Genomic DNA, 24,938 nt, shown 5'->3' with positions numbered 1-24,938 from the left:
GTTAGCATCTAATCAAAGAAACTTGGGGATAAGTAACCTTACTTTTAACTTTATGTTACAGATAAGAAAAGGCCCAAAGAGGTTAAAGAAATAGCTCAAGATTATCTATTATTTTAATACTAAAATATGGATGCTTAAAGTAGTATTTAAAAGGGAGGACGAAAGTAATGTTCTCTGGGAACATGAAGGTTGATCTCCAAACTTCTTTTGAATCCTTTGATTCCTTAATTTGAGAGTCCTAAGCTGTGATAGCTAAGAAAGCCCTTTTAAAGAAAATGTAGAAGTCCTTTAATTTGATATTGAATTCTCTACTGATCTGTTCAAAGGCATACTGATAATAATTTGGCATGCAAGTGAGTTTCCCAAAACACTGTGATGAATGCATACTTATATATCTTCTGATCTCTTTCTTACTTGTTTTTGTTTTTATCAATACATATTCTTCACACCACTCTGTCATATATGAGCTGCACGGACTGATAGGTATGACTCAACCTATATACTGAAGTAGAAAAATGGGTGGTGGAGAGGGTGGAGCAGAAATGCCCATCACCTTCTCAGTCCTCATTAACAAACAATTTCAGTTATGTGGTTTGTCTTTATCAACTTACTCTTTCTAGAAAAGAGTCTGTTAACATGGAAATATTTACACCCCATGAGAAGAAAGGATTGATTCTATGCATTGCCATTTTAAATAATGCTATAGCAAAAATAATATCCAAAAGCAGTTCAGATATGAGAAGCATCATTTTTATAGCCATGTTAATACCCAAGAAAATATGGGGGTGGGGAGACAGAAGCTCTTCTTTAAATACAAAAACCAAGTAGTGCACTCACAAAGAATGTTAGAATTAGAAAATCATACTATGCCACCACTAATAGAATAACTGTATTATACAAGGAACATCAAATGTTAAGGATAGCCACAGAGTCTCAAAATATCACAAAAATTACTTTCTAATAACAAAGGAAACTGGAGTACTTTGACAATGGAAATATGTGCTAATTCCAATATGATTCATTTTACCCATAAGAACAGAGTTCAAATTTGTCCTCCTGATGTGGTACAGTGAGAAGTACACAGCAGCAGTATCTCTACAATATTCAGATCAAAATAAAAAAAAAAAAACACAGAAAACCATAAAGTCTAGTCATGATGAAGAAGAGAAGTCCAGAACACAAATATTCTGTAAGAAACCTGGTCTGGGAGCTGGAGAGGTAGGTCATCAGTTAAGGGCACCTGCTGATCTTCCAGAGGACCCAAGTTTGGTTCCCAGTACCCACAAGGTGACTCACAACCATCTACAACTCCAGTTCTGGACAATCTGATGCCATCTTCTGGCCTCCATGGGTACTGTACACATGTGGTCACAGACACACTAGCATGTAAAACACCAATACAAACAAAATAAAAATAAGTAAAATTTCTTTAAAAAAAAACTGGTCTATACTAATTCAAAAATACCAATCTTATGAAGGAAAACTGGAAAAATACAAATAATAAAAAATGATGAGGGACTGTGTTGGCTAATTGTGGTTATCAACTGTCGACTATATCTGGAACCAACTAAAACCCAAGCAGCTGGGACATGCCTAGGAAGGATTTTCTTAATTGCATCAGTTGAGGAGAGAAGATATACCCTAAATCTGGATCATTTGAGGCCAGAGGATCTACTCTAAATCTGGGCCACACCTTCTGGTGGTGGCCCACATAAAAAGGACATGGAAGAAGAAGGCTTTAGTCTTTTGCCTGCTTGCCTTCACTCTAGCAGGCAAGTTCATCTATCCTGGTACTGAGGTATATTACTCCACTAGCATAAAAATCTACATCCAGCCTCATGGAACAACAACTGGATTCTTGACCTTTCCTTGAGAGACAGTCATTGTTGGACTAGACTGACCACAGCCTATAAACCACTCTAATAAATCCCATATATATCAAATATGAGGAAAAATCTTAACTGGATCTTGTAAATAAATAGCTAGATATAAGGAACACTCTAGAACAAAAGGGAATTTCAATGTAGATTTTGTTGGATGAAATACTAAACTTATTTAAATTGTATAGAAGACAGCAAGAATTAACACTTATGTATCCAGCAATAAACATAGAAAAAAATATAAAAATGTTAAATGCTAGATTCAAGCTTTCTTGTTGCCTTGACTTGAGGGCATATGACTTATGGAAAATGTACATATAGTTAAATAATGAAGTTTAAATGGTACATGATAAAGTATGTTTGTGCATGTGCATGCTCACATACAGCACACAGAGTGGCTCTAATAGCAGTACATATGTATACAGAAAAAACTAATGGTTACCGGGATGCACAGGATAAATGGTTATTCATTATTCTACTATTGACTTTGTGGCTGAAATGTTTCTAATATAAAATAATGGCTGGGAACAATCATTTCCCTCAAGTCATCCCTTCATGAGGAAGAGCAAGGTAAGAGAATGGGGGGAAAGGACCTTTAACAAGCATAAGGAAGAAGTTCAAATGGTCCCAACATAAATGACATAAAATAGGAAAAGCTCAAGACCTCAGAAACCAGTAACCTAACCTAAAACACTTTCTCTTCTTTCATCATGGCCCCTAAAACACCCTCTTTTGCACTGTCTAGATGTGCTTTCTGGTATTCTAAATGGGAATTTCCAGCCATGAAAATGAATTCTTCCACATCTACAGAATTTTTATCTTGTTTGATGTAGAGATTGAAAGGTCAAGACTTGTCTTGAAACAAGAAGTCCAAAGCTTCCCATAACTGCTGTCTTGGGTAAAAATGAAGTATTTTATTTAAAGTTGTGATGATAATGAGCAGGTTGGAGGGCAGCAGTCACTGCTCTAAATATTAATCAGGACTCTGAATCACCCATTAAAGATAAAACTCAGCCCAAACAATAACACATGGTGATTATCCACTCTTCATTTACATGTTCAAGGACACCTATCCTGACCTCAAGCTCTCCACTCCACCATACTAATAAACCAATTAACACCCTGGCCTTAGAGAATAATTTGAAGTCTATGCAAATCTGTTCATACACTCAGTGTTGGGAATTTATGATGGAGAGCTCCTACTTAAGAGAAAGTTTTACATATGTGGAGAAGCACACATCTACCCATGATACTACAGAGGAACATACTTCATGAAGTATAGAGCAGGATACTTTCTGCAATCCTGTACCTTATAAAGTTAACTCTTCCATTGCTGCCTCCTCTGCTTATTTAAAAGCCAGTTGAGAAAAAAAGCAAAATTAGAGAAATAAAATGCAGAGATACAGTTTCCCTAGATTAGAAATGAGCACAATGGCAATGAAGCAGAAGGAATTTTGAACTGTTCACTCATTGATTGTAATGGGGGTGACATGACTTTATATATTTGTCTAAACTCAGAACTGAACATGGAATAGTAAATGCTCCTATGCCAAATAAAATGTAGCACTGACAAAAAGGCAAGACAAAGATCTCTCTGTGTGATATGTACACATGTGTGTGCAAGGGCTTTGCATGTGTGTAAACAGGTCAGAGGAGGACGTTAGGCATCCTGCTCTATCACTTTTGGCCTTATTCCTTTGAAACAGACTATTTCATTAACCCGGTGGCTCAATGAATCTGAAGCTTGACAGGTAGGTGGGTAGAAAACCCTTGCAATCCTTCTACCTCCATGAACCTTCAGCTGAATCTATCGACACATGCAGCCATGCCCACTTTTTACATGGCTACTTGAGATCCAAACTCAGGTCCTAATGTGTGTATAGCATGCGTTCATGCGTTCATAGTCACTGAACCCTTTCCCCAGCCCAGAAATCTTTTTAAATATTATCATGAAATATTATCAAGGAGATACCTCAATGGCTCAGCAGGTAAAGGCACTTGCTGAAAAGCACCCTCAAGACCTGAGTTTCATCCTCAGAACTGACATGATGGAAGGGGAGAACCAGCATATACATGAGCTAGCGTGTGGGCACACATGTGTATGTGTGTGCACACACTACACACACACACACACACACACACACACACACACACACACACACACTCACATAAACACACAGACACACGAACTCGTAAATGTTTTTAAATTTTCAAAAGTAGTTCCAGGCCATGCAGAGATATATAAAGAATTCTTGTTTAAAAAAAAAAATTCCAAATGTAAGTGAAATAAGAATTGTAGCTGTCAGAAAAACAAATCAAGATATGTTGAAGACATTGGATAAATAGACAAAAATCTTTCAGGAGTAGGTTTTATAGTCTTTTCATCTTAATCTTTAAAAAAGAACTTTCCATTAAAAAATTCAGTGGTTAATACTGGAAAAAAAGAGGGTGGTAAATTTTGAACTTATTATTTCTTAGTTTCCATGATTGTGGAGGGTAAGTTTATCATCACAAATTGTGAACTGACAAAAACAACCCAGAATATTCATCCAATAAAGCTTATTGAAAGCAAGAGATGGGTATTGTTTTTCATCCATGAGGTCTTGGGTTAAGCCCCTAGTACCACAGCAAAAGAAGGAAGTAAATGAACAAACCCAACTGCCTACACCTTTCTTTCCTTCCTGTCTCATTCTTAGAAAAATTGAGGTGGAGATGCCAATTTGTGATAAAATGTACCCTCCACAACAGGTAGGCTACCTCAGTGAATATAAATAAGTACACATCCTTCAGTCCAAAGGGGGTCGAAAAAGAATGTTTATAGAACACAAAGGAAGCTTCAGAAAACTAGCTTTTTTTTAAATGTTTTCTAAGGAGTGAAAATATAAAATGTGATCAACTGCTTTGGGAATTGATATGTAATTAGGGAAAAAGTCTCCTGTGGAGGGCCATCCCACCCCCACTTTCCCCAGTGTACTCTTGAGCAGAAGCAGCAGGAAATATTAGATAGAAGGATGGAGGGGAGAGAAACAGATAGAAAATACAGAATAGCCTTGAGAAGGCCTGGATCCTAATCCATAAGGCCCTGACTGTCTCTGTTAAAGGGTTTTTAAAGGAATGCCAAGGGGTGCAGCAAAAGACCTCCTTCCCCCAGCACAGCCAAGTACAGACCATCTCAGACACCTGGTACTCAGACCCGTGGTCCAGTCATCCTCTATGCGGACCTGCTGGGTAAATCACTAGAAACCTAAATGGGCTCCAACAGTCTCCTAGCATGACATTTTTACATCTGCATAGAAACAATCTCAAGAGCTACAAATTGATGCTTCGTCTATAGGAATATTGAACTGTTAATCTAGACACGAGAGACCCATGTCACAAGACACTCAAGGTTATCCTAGCTAATGCTCAGCCTAGCAGGTGCCCACCACAACTAAATAATTTACCCCTGCTGGCTCATTTACTTCTCATAAGACAATCAGGATGTCAGGAGTCAGGGACGGTAAGAAATGTGTCTGTACAAATCTGGCCCACAGCAGATTTCACATCTCAAACTTCATTGTTTAAGTATTTAACCACCCTGACATTCACAACACCAAAGATCTTTGCATGATTCTTTACATATGAGATACACACATACTTATTTTTAACAATTGAGGCTGTAATTCATTCTCATTTCTGTATTTGTTCTATATTATAGTAACTACACATAGATGATATTCATTTTGTCATATGAATATAAAAATTTTGAATATAAATGAAGCAGCAATGCATTCATTTTGAATGTATGAATACAGCAGGAGGCAGGAAGCAGATGTAGAATAAACAGATTTTTGACACTCTAGCACTTGTAGTTGAAGCATATTGAATATAAAGTTGGTGTACACAAGTATATCTAAATAATAAAGTCATTAAAGTGTTTACAGAAGAAAATACAACAAAGCCCATCATAATGGAGGAAGGAAGTACTTCTCAGGGTAGTGCCAAATGCTATTTGCTGATACATGACTCTTTTCTGAAGTCACTTAAGAGTTTTTGTACCTAAAAGCAGTATTTGGTTTTATTTAAAAACAGACAAGGCATAAACAAATACAATTACAGCACTTAAAAAAAAAGTTATGGATAGGTGACTGTCTGTGGGTCTGCGCATGTGATTACCGACGCAGGCAGAGTCCAGAAGGGAGTATTGTATCTCCTGGAGCTTGAGATATAGGCAGTTGTCAACTGTCTAGCATAAGTGCTGGGAACCACACCATTCTTTGCGAGAGCAGTATGTACTCTTATCCACTGAACCATGTATCTGGCCCCCAAGTCAGAGTATTTATAATGAAAGTGTGTGTGTTGAGGGAGAGATGTTCATTAATTGATGTCATCCCATTGCAACATAAAATTGATACAGAGCATTATGTCAACCCGATTATCCTTTATTAGTTGGTTCAGTATTTGAACTGGTTAAACCCACTAGTTGGTATGATGGCATGGTATGGAAGACATTCGCTATCTCTCCTTAAATATCATTTCTTCATCTGAAAAAGGAAAGATGTGGAGAACCCCAAGGTTCTTTCAGGCAGTCTGTGACTCACTGCCACCATAAGATTGGCTTTACTATAGCCTGAAAGATCAATTTCTATCTCAATAGCCTTTTATTCTACAGCATATGAAAGAGGAACAATGTAGTCAACATTAGTTGAAGCTATATCATAAAACAGCTAAGTTTCAAAACTTTTTCATTTCTGTCCAAATGAGTCAACTTCCCAGTGAATATGGTAACAGAAGTGTGCCAGTAACTTGACTTAGTATTACTGAAGATGGCCCAAACATCTTCAAAAAGATGTTTCAATATCCACAAGCATGTTTTCATTTTTACTAATTTGTGTGTGTGTGTGTGGGGGGGGTAGTAATAAGCATCATGGCATACATGTGGAAGTCAGAAGACAACTTTGTGGAATCAATTCCCTCCTTCCACCTTGATGTGTATTCCTAGGTTTCAACTCAGGCCGCCAGGCTTTCATGGTAAATGCATTTACTCACTTGCCCTCTACCTTATCTTTTCAGATTGGGCCTCTCACTGAATCTGCAGCTCACCAATTCAGCAAGGCTATCTGGGCAGCAAGATCAAGGGATCTGCCTTTCTCTACCTCCCCCACACTGGGATTACTGGCACATGCGGCCACACCTAGATTTTTATATGCATGCAAGGGATCCAAACAAAGATCTCCATGCTTGCAGAGTAAATACTTTATCAACTAAACTATCTCCTCAGACTCTTATTTGTTCTTTTTGAGAAGGTCTTGCTACATATCTCAGAATGGCCTCTAACTCACTATGTAGCCCAGGCTAGCCTCAAACTTATAATGATCCTTCTCTTTCAACCTTCTATGTAATGGGATTATAGGTGTGTGCTACCATACAGGGCTTACACTTATTTTTAAACGCTCAGTTTTCTTTTTAATTTAGATCTAAGGGGTGACTTTCCTTTCATCATTTTAAGCATATGGTGGGGACATATAGAACTGAAGGAACCTTTTGAAGATCATCCAGAGCACTTGGCCCATGGAAATTTACCTCTTCCTGCCATAAGTGGACCATGAACCAGAAGTTTCCATACCTTTCTAACTGTATCAGGACAGGAAAAAGAAGTTTTCTATGTGGTAACAAGAAACAAAGGAAACAGAAGAACTACTGTTTAAAGTCAATATCTGAAGTGCCAAAAAGAGAAACAAGTACTTCACTACCTCCTCACACTAGCAGAAATAGCAACCTTTGAGCACAAGCTTGCTGAAGGAGCAAGCCTAGCCGGTTCCCAAGGCCTTACACTTCAAACAGAGGGCAGAGGGCATTTTCACAGCTGCTATCTTTCCCTATGGCAAACACTGTATTTTCATGACTATTGCACAATGAAAGGCACCTGGTTGAGGAAAAGCGATCCAGAGCCAGGCCATGGATTCTCAGGTAAACTTTCACAATGAGGCCATTCAACCTAATGGACAATGACTTCAAGTCAAGAGGCTTCCCATATCTAAATACTCTAAGCCACATCTGGGTCCATTCTACTACAAACATCTAGTTCATCAATACTTGACCTAAACTCCGCCCCCCGCCAACGCTCCCCCCCCCCTGCCCGGGCCAAATCCTCTGATCTGTCCCTTTTTCCTGTACAACACCTCCTATTTTCCCAGAACCCAGGACAAATGTGATGAAATATTTGTTGTTGGCCTTGAGAGCTGGCTGGAAAAAAGTGTCAGAAAGGAAATATTTGGGAAAGAGGTGGCAGGCATAGATGAGAATCCAACCATTCCACCAGTGAGAAAGGCCCAGAAAAGCTATTTAGACACAAAACCAAAAACCTACAAAGCCTGCCAATTATAATCTCCTCAAAAGATTGTGAGAATTCAAAGAGTAAATTCATTTGAATAAAGGCAGAATTTTATGAGTAACAATAGTAATAACATTACTAATAATCATGCTAAATGCAAACAGTGAGGTATGGCTGTTCTAAGGTAGCAAAAGCAATATTTCAAAGGAATGGTTATGGAACTACATTAGAAAGGACCTGAGGGCTAAAATAAAGAAGCTAAAATTTATCCAGCAGAAATTGGAAATAAATTGGAGACCTTTAATGATGGTTGTTATGTGGTAATACTTTAAAATATGTTAAAGGACATTCAAACCAAAGAAAGGCACTATAGTGTGGTACTTAGGCTTCCTAGGATAAAAATGCAATGGTGTAATCAAGCAATGAGCAGGCTGAGAAACAAGGATTGCAATGGAAAAGAACCAAGGAAGCACTTTGGTCATTGGTTTTCTTTCCTTCCTTCTTTTCTTTTCTTTTCTTTTCTTTTCTTTTCTTTTCTTTTCTTTTCTTTTCTTTTCTTCTCTTCTCTTCTCTTCTCTTCTCTTCTCTTCTTCTTCTTCTTCTTCTTCTTCTCTCTCTCTCTCTCTCTCTCTCTCTCTCTCTCTCTCTCTCTCTCTCTCTCTCTCTCTCTCCCTTCCTTTTTTTCAAAATTATAAATGCTCAAAGAGGAAATCAAGAAAAAAATAGCAAGGAGGAAATAAAAAGTCACTTGTTATCACTAGGCATCTCTTGGTCAGTTTCTTCCTAATCTAACAAAAGAGGTTTCCAGGAGCTTGCTGGCTAGCACAGCGGCATTCAATCAATATGCAAGATGGACTGAGTTCAAATGCTGACACTGAGAAGAGTGTTGCTTTTACAGAGATTGCAAGGAAGCAAGGACTAGAGATAGAGTTCTGAAGAGGGGGCAACTAGCAAAGGCAGAAGTGGGACAGACTGGCCTCCTCGCCAGGGAAAGCAGAGCTTCAGTTCAACAGCCTCCTATTCTGACAACCAAAGCCAAGCAGAGAAGCTACAGTAAAGGGGTAACGCCTGTCCAATGTGTCCGTACAGGGAGGTGACGGGGAGCTGTGAGCACAGCTCTCGGCCACAGGGATCATCATACCACAGAGGCAGCTGTCAATACCTCAATAATCTGATCTTTACTTTTCACCTGAGATACAATACATAGGGACACACATGTGAACACGTGTGCATGGGCTGCACAACTTGAACAAAAATAATGGGAGATTTATAGCACTATGTATTGTGTATAAGTGAATTTAAAAACAACCCAAACATATCTATGCTGTGTGGCTGCTAGAATTCATTATATGAAAGTTATTAGTATTGATATTCTAGAATAAATATTATTATAGCAACATGTAAAAAGGTTTCATAATGATAGTATGTTCATGCTTTGGAGTGGTAAAAAAAAAATGCAATTATTTCCCATACTTATTTTTACAACTAGTCTGCCGACATTTTGGCAAAATAATTCAAACAATATAACCCACTCTAGCTTAAGTGGACTTATTTTATACACATTCAGTCATATTGCCAATTAACTCTTAAGTAGTCAAACTGCTTTACCATCCAAATAGTGACAGAGTTCTTCCTAGAAAGCTGCCTAGAATTTCCTCCCAGTTTATGGTAAAAGACTTCAGTTTTACAAATCTTAACCATTGTGAATGAGATTCGAATGACTGAGAAACCTCATGTAAAAAAACAGCTTGTAGCCTTTAAAAATTCATAAGAATACAGTGACTAAAGTGGTCCTGCAAATATCTTATCCCATTAATTCTGGTGGCATCACAACTAGAAAAAGTTGTTGAAGAAAAGCCATCTGGTAATATAAATCAAAAGATACAAAAAATTTACATCCTTGAATCTGATCATCATGCTCCTGGAGAATTTATTCAAGGGATTCAACTTCAAAGAAAAGAAAATGGACTGGGGAGGATTGGATGCATGAAGACTTGAAGGAGCTCAGAACTCTAGAACCTACAGATATATGTCTATAACCTCACTGCTCCAATAGCACAAGGAAAGGCAGACGCAGGAGAATCCCTGAAAGTTGGTGGGCCAGCTAGCCAGGCACATATATTGGCAAAAAGCAAGAGAACCTTTCCAAAACAAGATGGAAGGTTAGGACTGATGTTCAAGGTTGTCCTCTGTGGGCACATGCCCACATTCACACTGTGAACACACACACACACACACACACACACACACAGAAGGGAGAGTGAGGGAAGGAGGGAGGGAGGGAGAGAGAGAGAGAGAGAGAGAGAGAGAGAGAGAGAGAGAGAGAGAGACAGAGAGAGAGAGAGAGAGAGAGAGATTTTAAAAGAAAAGGACTAAACATATGGGGATGTTTATTATGACACTACCTACTTTACCAAAACTAGAAACAGCCTACATGTATGCCATAGCAGAGTGCTCAGGCACTGAGGAGAAAGAGCAGAAAAGAAAGGACAGAGGGGGCAGTAAATGGCAGAATGAATAAGAGTGGCAGTGTGTTGAGCATGCAATAGACACCAGGAGAGTGCAAACCTTAGATCTTACTATAAGGCTATAAGGAGGGCTGTGTGTGTGTGTGTGTGTGTGTGTGTGTGTGTGTGTGTGTGTGGTGCAAGGGACAGATTGGTGGTACAAAACTTGCCAAGTCACACACACAGGGAAAAAAAAGAAAGATGAGTAACTTACAAATTGGAAGCAGCTCCTGACGCTTGGCTCAATGTTACTGCCCCCAAAGGAGGCAACTTCACCCAACTGTCTTGGGATTTGAATAGAATCATGCAGAAGAAGACCCAGCCTACGCTGGTCACAAAATCCAGTTGAACTTGCCACTTGCTTGAAAAGGTCTATAAAAAGAAGAAGGGAACCATGAAAATCAAAGCATTGGAACAAGTGGACAGAAGCAGAACCCAATGTCCAATGCAATGCAAGTACTAATTCTCAGCAATAGTCAATATTTCCACAGATGGGGCTCACTGTTTTGCTTTTTATTTTTATTTTAGTGTGTGTGTGTGTGTGTGTGTGTGTGTGTGTGTGTGTGTGTGTGTGTTCTAATGTAATACAAGCTGGGCTTAAACTTGCTAGTATCTAGTTGAAAATAAGTTTGAACTTATTTTCCTGACTCCAGCTCCCGAGTGCTAAGATTTTAGGTGTGTGGTTTTATATTATGCAAGGGACTAAACCCAGGGCTTTCTCTATGTTAGACTGAGAGGGATTATGGCTAATTTAGGCTAATCAGAACATATATCTATAAATTAGGTTTAATCATCACTACCTACATATGTAATATGAAAATTAAATAAACTACAGCCCTGCAAAGAAGGTGAGTTTATAAGTATTATTTTTTAATTTCATTTATTTATATGTGGAGTGCTGGTCACATATACTACAGCGCACATGTGCAAGTCAAAGGAAAACTTGCAGGAGTCAATTCTCTCATTCCACCTTACGGATCCTGGAGATACAATTCAGTATTAGGCAGAGTGGCAAGTGCCTTTATCTACTGAGCCATCTCGCTGGCTGTACATGTACTTTTAAAAGTTACATTTTATTGATTTATTATGTATGCATGCATTTAGAGTATGTGGAGGTCAGGGGGTAACTTACAGGAATTGGTTCTCTCCTTCTACCATACAGATCCTGAGGATGGAACTTGGGTCATCAGGCTTGGCAGTAAGTATCTTTACCCAATGAGCCATCTCATCAGCCCCCTAAATGTATTCTTAACACAATCCTTTGGTAATTATTATGTATATATGATATGAATTTCTACCGCAGAAATTTTAGAATCAAGAGCCAAAAGCATGTGAGTATCAGATATTGAAAGATTTAACAAAATTAGGACTTACTAAAAGATGTAACAAAATCAGGACTTTTACAGAGTCATAGCCCATTAAGCTTCATAGAAATTGGCATGCTTGCTTACATAGGATGCTGTGCTCATGTGTAATTAGCTCATATCATGCTATGCTATCATTGATTTTCTATGTCTGCCTTACTGTTTCTGTATTTGTTTTTGGAAGAAAGGGTTTACTAGGTAGTAAAGGATGACCTTGAACTTACAAACATTGAGTGGAGACAGGAAAATAGGGAGAAAGCACTCCCATGTCTTTTTAAAAGACAACAAATCTAACCTACAATAAGTAATTAAAATATTCAAAAGATAAAGGCACTCAGAAACGTTGTTTTATCTGAGATCATGTTAAAGGGTTAAAAAACATTGTTCAGGTTTGGAGGGGGTTGTTTTATTTTGTTTTGTTTAGTTCTTAGGAAAGGAAAATTTCTTAGGAAAGGAAAATTCACATGGAGATTATATAAAAGTGAGTGCTACAGTGTTTTGTGTATATTTTGGTTTACTCTATAAAAATGGGAAGTCTGACACAGCATGGCTTTGGGGAAATGCCATGTCTTTTGTCTCCTGCCTATCTTTACACCCAGCATACCTTTTCATCTATAACCAGTTCTTAGGTGAAAGCCAGGACAGGCTAGATTTGTTCAATTCCTCCTGAAAAGGCTTCTAAACAAGCATTTCCAGGGTGTGTGTGGGGGGGGCGGACATATATAGTCCTTTATACTGAGAATGGATGGTGACTTGGTCACCCGAACTATCAGTCCTTTAACATTTGCCTTTTATTTAAATTTATAGTTTTTTAGTAAAAAAAAAATCCCTATAACCAATCAAAAGAAAATTCTAGAGGGTGCTACTTACCTTTTAAGAAATAGCAGGCTAGCCATCCCTCAAAGAGTAAAATGTTAGTCACGTCACAGAATTGGATGTGTCAGTACAACTTGCAGTAAGATGATTATAAAATAAACAATGTGTTCTGAACACAAATGCCAGATAGTATTATTTAAGTGGGAATCCAAAGAGACACAGGAAATGCAGGGATTAAACCTTCACATTTCTTTCCCTTGACTTACACAAAGGGGTTAGGAAATCAGACTTTATCCCCTTGGAACACGTGTTTTACTAAGACACAGTCAATGTAACATAAAGTAATACTTGGACTGGCAAGTACTGAGCTAACCCTCAGTCTCTATTTAAATACTTTCAGTTTAATGTCTGACAGGGAACAGCACAACCCAAATTTTATGACACTTTAAAAGCAGTTCTACATCTGAAGTGACAAATCTGCTATCAAATAAGAACGGTGTATCATTTTCTATCCAGAATGAGAGTAATTAGGCAACATCAATAAAAAATAGAGTTCATACACAAGACTTACATCTGTACTTGTCTTCCAAGTGTGCTTTACACAGAGAAATGATGCCAGTTTTAAAAGACAGGACACGGATCCTCCCTGTTCGTCCCCTATTATGAAGAATCAAACCAGAAAACAATTACTGGCACTCCAATAGAGTATAGAAGCTCCTAGGTAAAGGGCAAAAAGATCTTGGATACAGAAACTTTATAGACCACTGTTTGATTAAGGTTGTTAAGAATTTTTCTGAATTCATTATTTGCCTCATGACCTAGAATGCAATGGGAAAGTTTTATGAACCAAATTAATGAATATTTACCCAATTCTCAACTCTTAAAAGTGCTTACTTGAATTGCCAGAGTAGCTCTACATAAAATTAGGTTAAAATACCCTTCCTCTCATGTACAGGGAGGCACCTTGGTTGAGTAAGAGGATGAATTATCATTGTGTACTTAGCAGTTATGGTTACTAAAGCAAATTGTCAATTTTGGTTGTTGAAGCCAAAAACAATTTCTAGCAACTAACTCTTCTCTATTCAGTACTCCCAGAATTTCATCAAATCACTGCTTACTAGAAAGATGAGTCACACAAAATATAAAATATGAATATTTGTATCCAATGAAACCATGGCATACACTATCAGAAAGCATTCACATGCATGCTCTATAAGATATACTTATTGGGATGGTTGATGGTGGCACATGCCTTTAATCCCAGCACTTGAGAGGCAAAGGCAGGCAGATCTCTGTGAGTTTGAGGCCAGTCTGGTCTACAGAGTGAGTTCCAGGACAGGCTCCAAAGCTACGAGAGAAATCCTGCCTCAGAAAAAAAAGAAAAAGAGAGAAAACAAAAGATATACTTATCAAGTAGCCTACTCCTACATGAACATTCTAATATGGTTATGTTTTATTACATTTTCTAGTGAAATAAAGCATTCTACACAAAAATGCATTAACACAAAAATTTAACTATAGGGTAAAAAAGAAAAAAAATGGAATGAACAGATTTCCATTTTGCAGCAAATGTTTTTCAACAACTTTTTAGCTTTTTGTTTGATTTTGGAAAGTAATTGTATCTCAGATTTTGGTATGTTTGTTCGTCAATATGCTCAATGTTCAATTAGTACAACTTACTAGATCTCTTATTTAAAGAAAAATATTAGACTCAAATGCTTTAATAAAATTCCTGTCACTGCAAAAGATTATCTGTTTTCCTATTAGGAAAAAGCACATCAAAGTTGACAGGTAAACTTTATACAACAATTTAAGTCTTTAAGGAGTTAAAATTATCTTGAAATAACTTTCAGGTAGGTTAAATGAAAGTTCACATCTCATCTACAAAGAAAATGATGCCAACAAAAATAATATCAGGTAAGACCCAAATATAAAGCAAGATCAAACCAAATGTAAATGTAATCCACAATTAAAATCTGATATGATCAAGAACCAAGTAGATAAGTATATGTACTTTATAGTCAGATGGTGCTGAAACTTAAAAAGTTAATATCTTACCATAATAACAAGGAAAACAGTCTATACGCATATCAAAAGGAGATGATAGAAGCATATAACAGAGGCAGAAGGAAAAGTATTTGATATGCAAGTCCTTTAAGAAATCCTTCCAAGTTTTCCAAATGGGAGTTACGTACTAGTTGATATGTGAAAAAAGGTGTGTAATAATTCTGAGGCCTAAGAGGAATTCGGTGAAAAATCAAGACCAATTCCTCTGCTTCCTTCCTCAATTGTGTTCATTAAGCTGAAAACAAAAATGAGAACTGGAGCTATGTCCTGTGTACAATCCAAAGGAAATAAATGACTGCTCTCTAATTGAGGTTGATGGATGGAAGTGCCATAGAGTAGCTCTGTAAAACATTATTAAAACACAAAACAACAACAACAAACTTGTTTGGTTTCAGGAGCTAAGTTTGCTGTATTTGAGCTTATTTTCACTTTGTGTGACTTGTCTACTCACAGTCTCTGTAACTGTCCTGCATATCTGCTACAATTCTGATCTGATGACAGGTGTGCCATCATCTCCAGGAACACTGCTATCCCTGCCCACTCCAAAGTGGATGGAAGAACTCCAAAACACAGGTGAGAGAAGGAAAGAGCCACAGCTACATGATAACTCATTCTATTGGAAAAATGTCTTATTGTGGGTTATCGTTGGATTTGGATCTGAGAGCAGTCTGCATTCCAGCTCTTTTTTTTTCTCTCTGAGAGTCTCACTAGTAGCACTGGTTGCCCTGAAACTTACACTGTGTAGACCAGGCTAGCCTCAAACTCCCCAAAAGCTGCCCGCCTCTGTCCCTGGGATTAAGGGCTGCATCCCACTTCTTACTGCTACCTTATCAAATATGTTTCAAGTCATATGCAGAAAAGATTTATCCTGGGAAGAAGACATCTGTAGCTGGGACACTACTATAATGGCAATGTTGTCATCACTGTGTAAGCTAGGTCCCCTCTTGCCATACATACGTATCATAAACATTGAGAAGCCAGTTGAGACACATATCCACACAGAGAGGGACGTTGACCAAGTTGTTGTGCTCTTGCTCCAAACGATCATAAATAGTAGTCAGACAGTTAATGATCTGCAGAATATCCATGGGTTGGTCATTTGCCTTGAGGTTGTGCTGGTCCAAGGCATCACATGCAGCTGATAGGCTCAAGAGATCCACTACAAAAACACAGAAAAGCACAAATGACCCAAAACATAAAATTTCTTTTTACTCCTTTTCCTTTGAGAATGCTGGTTGAGTTAATTCCTACCTTTTAGTAAACACCAAACCCAAATTCCACCCTGTTTTAAAGGTATTCTGTTTTCATCCCTCAACTTTTAAGTTGATCCGGTTTTACCAGGACTCACAATTTGAAGTTGTTTTCAGATCTAACTGGCATTGGATGAATATACAAATATACACAATTCCCTTCCCTGGAATCAGAGCATATCTGAGAAGTAAAGGGAACAGTCTTCTAAGTCAATAGTCATTTCTATCTGAGTAGGAAAAAAAGCGTTGCAGGTTGCAGTAGAGATTTTGAAAGAGACATAATGGTCCTTTTTCATATTAGAGATCAATTAGATGAATCTATATGGTTAGGCTTGTGTAAACTCAATTTCTGGCTGTGCATTTATAATCAGTAAGCATTTATCCCTTAAAATAGACACCTCAGCTCTCTTTGTTACCTTAACACCAGGTTAAAAAAAATAACCCACTTCACTAACATTTTCTGTAGGCAAACAGCATGATCTATCTATCCACCCTTCAAGCCTAAGGCTAATTTATTTCTCCCTTTCACCTTTAAATTGCATTTTACAATGTATTTTTTGACACTTATAAGAACTTGTACGGCTAGGGGAGATTCCCTTGGTCTGAAATAGTATTTAATTGTATGCCAGAAGAAAAAATGAACAAAGGTGAACTTCCATCAGCAAATCACTAGCTTTATTCCCAGGTGTCATGAAAAGAAGCTTTTCTCTAAAGCCAATTTATTAGCCAAATTGAAAATGCAACACTGGTATTGTTTTTAACCACCTAAGCTATGCTCAGAATTGTCAGTCCTCTGAGACAAAGAATCAATGAGAATTAAGTGCCTCTCTCACACACCTAAGGGGAAGAGGCACTGCAATTATAAATATAGCTTCAAATGAAATGCACATAAGCAATTTCATTCGGTAAACAGTTTTTCCAATAATAAAAGGAATGAAAACTTAAGGCTATAATGCATTTTACTAGTTACTGGTGGTAGGTTCAAATTAAATATTAAAAAAAAATACTGGTTAATGCCCGTGCATCAGCATACTGTCTCTCTTGAAAAAGGAAAATAGAATATTCTGTGAAAGTTCCCTAGAAACATGAAGATCTGATGGCAGAGGCAAGAGATAAGTTTCATTATTTTTCACTCCCACAGGGAAAACTCTATGCTCCCATCCCATGGACCAGTTCCCTAAAATATCCTGGACTAACATATTACTCCTTTACATATTTTATTTTGCTAAGGATAGAATTCATGATCTCACGCGTCTCTTACCATAGCCTCTTTTGCTTTAAGATACGACCATGTTCTGCTTAATGTCAAGGACAATTTTTGAGAAAAACACCAGTAGGTGATTTAATCATTGAGTGAACATCCCAGAGTATAGCTACACAAGTTAAAAAGTTGACTACATTATTAGGCTGCATAATGTTATGGGATTACTGTCAGTGACTGTCCCAAGCATCCTTATCCAATGCTCCACTGCACTCTAAAAAGAAAGAAATGATCTTTTTTTAATGAAATCTGAGATCGTGCAAACTCCGAAGGAGGAAACTGGCAGACGGCAAGAGTTATTTGAGAGTCAGGTGGGCAAAAGAATGAAGAATAAAAAACTGACACTGTGAAGAGGCAGGAGGCTATATGGAAAGGGGGGCTAACTGGGGACTACATGGGAGGCAGAAGGGAGATACGGAGACATAGTACTAAGATTTTCATCAGCTTTTTTGTCTGCCTGACTTCCTGAGAGCACAACTGAAGTGCAGCTCATGGAAACCTTCAGAAATGTAGCATGGCAGCTTTGGTTATTGGAAGGGTGGAGTAGATTTCTTCCATATATAAAAATTCATAGCATGTTTCTTTATATATTGAAGAAATGCTATGGGTCCTATGAAGTGTTTCTATTTTCTTTTTTGTTATTATATACTTTAATTATTATAAATATTTTGCTTTTGATTTGAGGATATAAGAACAGTAGGAATTTTTACATTCACTTTTCATGAAGTGTCTAATGAACTCATGTGATGGTAACAAAGAGTGAATTTCATGTTATTGGATCTAATCTCGATATAGGTGACCAGGCAGGCAACATACACAACAGAAACTTTAGAGTATAAATAGCTCCAGAGGGGAGTGAGGCAATTGCTCTGAAAAAAAAAAAAAAAAAAAAAAACAGAAGCAAAAGATGACACAGGACAGAAATACTGTGTAGTGTTCTTGGCTAAAACTGGATGTGGTGTGGTTAAATACAACATCAATCAATCACAGAACATGGGAGTCCACAATTCCCCAAACATATCAAACCGAAAAGCAGAATTTTGTTTTCATGGAACAATATTTAAAAGCCTTCTACTTAAGCAGACACAGGTGATGTAAAAGATCATCAAAAAGGTGAGGAAAGAGATATGGGCCACTGAAATATCTCTCTCTCTCTCTCTCTCTCTCTCTCTCTCTCTCTCTCTCTGTGTGTGTGTGTGTGTGTGTGTGTGTGTCTTTGTCTCTCTGTGTCTGTCTCCCTCTCATACACACACACACACACACACACACACACACACACACACACACACACACACACACTCAATGTTCAAACCAAGCCTATTAAAGAATACACAGAGGTTATTTTGGTGAAACTTTAAACAAAATGAAGAGCTTTTCTGCAAACCTCAGTAAACAACCAGCAGATGGTTTTGTGAAGCTATTATTTTTCTTGAAGCTAACAATTTCCATTATATGACTCTATACTATGATTTTAAATAAATGTATACATCCACAAATGTGTGTGTGCTCTCTTGCTTGCATATGAGAGCACCTGCTGCTCTTGAAGAGGTTTGGTTCCTAACACCCACATAGATGGTAACTCACAACTATCACAATGTCAGGGATCTGATGTCCTTTTCTCACCTCCAACACCAGACACCCATGTGGTGCACATATGGTGTACACAGGTAAATTGTTCATGCACATAAAACAAAATAAATAAATATTGTTAAAATGTTTTCTTTCAAAAACACTTTAAAGATTTTTTTAGAGGTTATTTTTAATTATGTGTATGTATGTGGGTATATGTGTGGGTATGTGTATGTGAATGCAGATGGCCAAAGAAGCCAGGAGCTAGACCCCCTGGAGCTAGAGTTACATGTGGTTGTCCCAATATGGATGCTGGAACGTGGGTCCTCTATAAGAACAGTATGTGCTCATAACCACTAAGCCATCTTTCCAGCCTCTTCCAAAAATACTTTAATGGAAGAAGCAGCTATAGCTTCGATGTCATGAAAGAATAGTACCACATGGTGGTGTGTTCTTCATGCCTGAATGGATAGAAAGAGGAGAGAAATGGCTCTCTTCCAGCGTCATATCTGGCATGCAGAAGAGGATCTGTTTAAGCCTAGTCATCCTGTCTAGGTTCAAACATCAAATCCATCCGTTACATCCTGTCATTGGCCAAAGAGGTCCTGTAGCACCAATTGTTAAAAGGTCTTATTAATAAAAACAAACCCAGAGCCAGGTATTGGGGTGAACACTGAAAGATCAGAGAGACAGAACAGGCCACAGCCAACCTCACTTCGCCAACTTCTCAGCTGATCCTATTTCCTCAAACTGAAAGCCTCTCAGTTCTCAACTGGAATAAATCTCAGCTTAACTGCTTCTGAAAGCCTAAAAGCTTAACCAGCCAAAAGCTTAACCAGGCTCGAGTTCCTGGTCCTCACCCCTTATATATCTTTCTGCTTCCTGCCATCACTTCCTGGGATTAAAGGCGTGTGTCACCATGCCTGGCTGTTTCCAGTGTGGCTTTGAACTCACAGAGATCTGGATGGATCACTGCCTCCAGAATGCTAGGATTAAAGGTATGTGTGCCACCATTTTCTGGCCTCTATATCTAGTGGCTGTTCTGTTCTCTGACCCCAGATAAGTTTATTAGTGTTCACAATATATTGGGGAACACAATATCACCACAGGGTCCTGTTCTCTGACCCCAGATAAGTTTATTAGTGTTCACAATATATTGGGGAACACAATATCACCACAGGGTCCCATAGATCTCCTTCCCCCAAACACCACAAACTATCTCTATAATCTAATGGTAAAGCCCTATGGTTGAAGACAGAACTTTCTTATGTCATAAAATATACATATCAGGAGTGAAAATGTTTACAAGATTCATAACCCTTTCTTAACTAAAATATTACTAAGGTGTTATTTAGGAATAAAAATAGAGAATAAACTGTTGATGTTGGTTGGCAAGCTACTCTTAGCTTGTGGTAAGTATAAGTAGCACAGGCTTAGAATTAAATCATGGATGAAAATGTACTTTCTGGTAGAGTTTGGAATAAGAACTCAAATCAAAGAATTAACAAAATGAATTGGCATGGATCTGAGTGCTGATATTACAGTTGATGAAAATTGTAATTCCTTAGCTGGATTGGCAAAGACTAAAGGGAGACCAGAACTTCCTTCCATTGAGTTTCACTTTCTCTGACCTGTGGGTGGAGCTGACAACAAAGGAATCTGAGCAACTATTACCTCTGACAAATGGGCTACACCCATGGGACCAAATTACAATTAAAAAGATAATTCAAGGAAGGGACTTACAGGTACCTACCTGTTCCCTCTATCACAGTTTTCTTTTTTGATGGATGCCAGATTTAGTAGTTCCTAAACTGATCTACAATACAGAGTTGCAATCACTGACAATATGAGATAGCTACTTTTTTTTGTCAATTTAACACAAGATATGGCCATCTAGGAAGAGGGAACCTCAATTGAGAAAATGCCTCCATCAAATTAGCCTGTCAGCAACCCTGTGGTCAATTTTCTTGATTAATGATTAATGTGGCAGAACTCATCACCCTGTGGGCAATGCCATTCTTGGGCAAGTGGTCCTGGGTTGTATAAAAAAAAAGCAAACTGGGCAAGGCATAGAGAGCAAGAGAGTAAATAGAGTTCAGACCTTGCACTATTACCAGGTCAAGAAACTATGACTAAGTAGGACATAGGCTCTGGGAGAGAACCTACTACCATTATGGTGTTAAACTAACATATTATTAAACTAAATCCTATAGATCAATGCATCTTTCACTCCTCATCTGAAAGTTTTCTGTAGATGGTGATTAACATAGAGACCCACAAATGGCCAGAGTGCAGAGAATCAGAGACTACACAATGCTCAGTCCTAAAGGATGTGTGTGTGTGTGTGTGTGTGTGTGTGTGTGTGTGTGTGTGTGTGTGTGTATCACTCCTACCAAGTCTCAGCTCAGGGATCACTGCAGAAGAGGGTACAGAAAGGTTATCAAGAGCCAAAGGCAATGTATGGCTACTAGGAAACGTTCTGGGGCACAGCAGGACAGCTGCACATATGAATTCAAAGACTGTGACTGCATGCACAAAACCTGTGCAAACTCAACCCAGATCCAATCCCAGCATGGAGAGGAGAGTTAGGTACACAATCGCATGCCTAGCTATGGAATCAATGGCAATGATTAGCTGCCGGGAGAGGAAGAGACCGTTTTCTCTTAGTGTAGCCCTTAGAAATTGACCATAGTCCAATGGAAGACCACACATTTAAGAATATTTGGGCAGTACAAATTGTGCTTGAAGAGTTTAAAAACAACAACAAAAAAAGCAAGGAAGGAAGGAAGAAAGGAAGGAAGAAAAAGAAACAAAGAAAAATAAAACAACAAAGCACACAACACATAATGTTGTGTGGGTAAAAAATGAATGGGTAGACCTGGGAACAAGTGAGGAAGGGGAGTAAATATGTTCAAAACAAGTAGAGAACTCAAAACTCTGAAAGAAATAATTTTTTAGAGACATAAAAAATGGGAGCTGGACTAGGAATACCTGGCCAGCTAGAGTTTACTCTTAAATAGTAAAGGTTAAGTGAGGAAAACAATGTTCTAGTCCTAGTGTAAGAACAATACTTTGAGGGTATCCAATTCCAGAAGGAAGGACAAATATGGAAAGGTGCCTAGAATAATGGGCAAATAAAACCAGTGATCACTGGTAATGGTGCCTACAAAGGGCTCTTTGATATTACAAGGACTGAGACCAACCACCTCTCTCCTAGTTGTGCAACTCCTGGACATCAGAGAGACCACAATACTCTCCATGGAAGATAGATGGGTGTTATTACAGAAACACTTTCTTTTAAATGTCACATACATTTAAAAGCACTGTTTGCCATGTCTAAAGATATTTTTAATTCTGATATAACAGAGATATGTCCTCTAACCTACATGAAAAGTAATGTGTGTGTATCTATGTATAAAGTACATAGGAAGTGTAAATAATTTGCCTGGTTCTTGGGAGCTCTTGTGAGTCAGCATCTGACTGAGGATCTACATCTTGCTTTTAAATGCTATTTGTCTTGTAGCTTTCTCTAGCAATAAACAGCAGATATGTAAGCCATGTTACTGTGGCTCCTGTGAGTCTTCTTCCGACCTAACCCTGCCTAATGCCATCTTTAGCCACCTTAAGTGCTTTAGAAGGCAAGGTCCATTTACCTGGAAGAAAGCACATTTTTCGCTTTGTCTTAGTGAAGGCAAATCCAGAAGTTTCAGCTTTATTAAGACAACTCTATACTGTACCACATGAGTATAACTTAGAATTAGGTTTCTGAACAGTGGCAAATTATTCTCAACTTCTTGTTGCATGGAAAATATTTGTCACATTTATCAACTGTCATATATTTAGCTCTGTGGTTGGGCTTTCTCCAATACCCTACACACTAATAAACTAAATATATTTGCTTTGTTAAGTACATTTTTACTTCTGCTCTTGAAAGTTGGTTATCCTTTTAATTATAAAAGATACACATTTGTTGTCAAAATCATGGAAGAAGAAAAGAAAAGCTACATTATCTTCTTCATACTTTCAGCAGGCTATCAACCGTATGAACCAGCTTACAAATCCTTCTAACCAAGATTTTCAATTTGTCTCTGTTGTTCTATCAATGTTAACTTTTATTTACATTGACAGAAAAAGCACCTATAGACTCATGCAACATAAAAGTGATTATAAACTGGGGGTATTGTAAGCCAATGGTGATACTCATAACTTAAGTAGCATATTCTCTATGGTAGATAAAATGTGTTATTTGGTTTCCTGTAATATTGAACTTTGATAAAAAAAAAAGGTTTGTTTTTTTTTTTTATAAAAAAGATCAATTGCTTAATAGAGGCGGCTAAGTATGTTTTCTAAGGGATCTGAAATTCAATCTCCTCACTGGCATCCAGGAATCACTGAGATAACATCACTAATTTCTTTTAATGTAAGACACAGTAGAAGCACACATTGATAGGAAAAACTAGCCAGGGCAAGTTTCATTTGCTTAGACCATGGACAATAGCTCTTTATCAGGCTTTTGCAGGCATAGAAATAAAAAAGGAGCTGGAAGATAAACCTAAGCAAATACAAAATTTAGAGGAAGTTCTTAAATCACCTATTGAAAACGCACTAAGGAATTGGACCACACATGTTTTTCAAAAGTAAATGGATTGCCAAAACTTTTCACTCTGTTCTCACTGCACATGGGGCCATAGTCTGCATGGTATTATCCACGCATTCTTAAGAATTCAGTACCTAATTTAGATAAATACACTCTAATTTTGCGATCCTTGATTTTTTTTTCAAATCAGAGTGAAGATCTGAAAAGAAATGCTGAGAATTTCAAATCTGCTTAAAAGTGAAAATTCAACCAAATCATCTTACATTCAGAGTTTAAGTTTATTACAAGGTTATCACCTCAAATAGCTAACATATTTTTTACAATATCCAACTCCATTTTACCAATGTTTACCAAAATTTTGATATACATTGAAATGAAAGACAATGAATCAAACTCTTTCACCATAAAAACTGAATAATGTTCTAGTGGGTCCCGGACAGTTATGGAAAGGGATAATAGTCATAAGACATTAGAGACATTTCTACCTAGTCTATTTCTGAGTTTTGTCATAGTATAACCTGGAACAGCTGGTTACCTCTTTTGAACTTTTGGGATCTTACAGGAATATTCTATAGCACTTTATAATAACCAGTTCATAATTCTCCTTTTTATCAAAGGCAAGCAGTACCTCTGGGATAGGGCAGGGTCAAGAGAAGAAAAAAAGACAGAAGACTTTCTCTATTCAGCCCCTTGACTCCACCCCACCCCAAACTCCTTTGTGCCTGCTATGATTCATTAACCAGGTCCCCAAGGAAATCCTAGGCATGGGGAGCCTTTTATTGCCTACTTAAACTTGGCAGCTCTACACCTGAAAACGATAACTTTGGGCTATAAGCTCCTAAGGCCATGGAATCTTCCACTGGCTTTCATCCATGTATTAATTCTACGAAAACAGAAAGCTCTATTCTCTGCTCAGTTCTGTGTTAATCATTGGGAATATCAATATGAAAAGAAAAAGAACCTCCTTGATCTTTCCCAATAATTTCACTTCTAGGGCACTCCCGTCTGTATGTGACAACTTCATATCAGTAGTTCCTTGACTATAGTACCACCCACTTCTGAAGACCTCTGGTGGCCAAGGATTACAGTCATTCAGTGCTTCTCAGCTCTGTCCTCAATTTTGAGTGATTTTGGTATTAGCATGGATGACACATACATAAGTCTAGCTTTTCTATATCTTAACTTTCTATTCTACCTCCATAAAAATTCACACTTAATTCACCTTGTCACTTACTTAAATGGCTGCTTTGGAAATAGTGCTTAGCAATATCTCCTTCTTGAATACTACTTCATGGCTTTCAGTTCCTTCACAAA

General features: G+C 37.8%; 1 protein-coding gene across 16 annotated transcripts in view; it reads right to left on the bottom strand.

Moving 5' to 3' along the window:
* The window catches only part of Dmd (dystrophin), a 2,209,767-nt gene that overhangs the window by 78,194 nt on the left and 2,106,635 nt on the right, over nucleotides 1–24,938 (bottom strand). For all 16 annotated transcript variants that reach the window (XM_028881805.2, XM_037198928.1, XM_037198927.1 and 13 more), the window contains 3 exons: nucleotides 15,905–16,106; nucleotides 13,452–13,537; nucleotides 10,915–11,072 (listed from right to left, as the gene is read on the bottom strand). In XM_028881805.2, the coding sequence (XP_028737638.1) occupies nucleotides 10,915–11,072; nucleotides 13,452–13,537; nucleotides 15,905–16,106 (446 nt within the window). The remainder of the gene's footprint in view (nucleotides 1–10,914; nucleotides 11,073–13,451; nucleotides 13,538–15,904; nucleotides 16,107–24,938) is intronic.

Source organism: Peromyscus leucopus, chromosome X (genome assembly GCF_004664715.2).
Source record: "Peromyscus leucopus breed LL Stock chromosome X, UCI_PerLeu_2.1, whole genome shotgun sequence".
Taxonomy (NCBI): domain Eukaryota; kingdom Metazoa; phylum Chordata; class Mammalia; order Rodentia; family Cricetidae; genus Peromyscus; species Peromyscus leucopus.
This window is presented reverse-complemented; position numbering and strand designations above follow the sequence as displayed.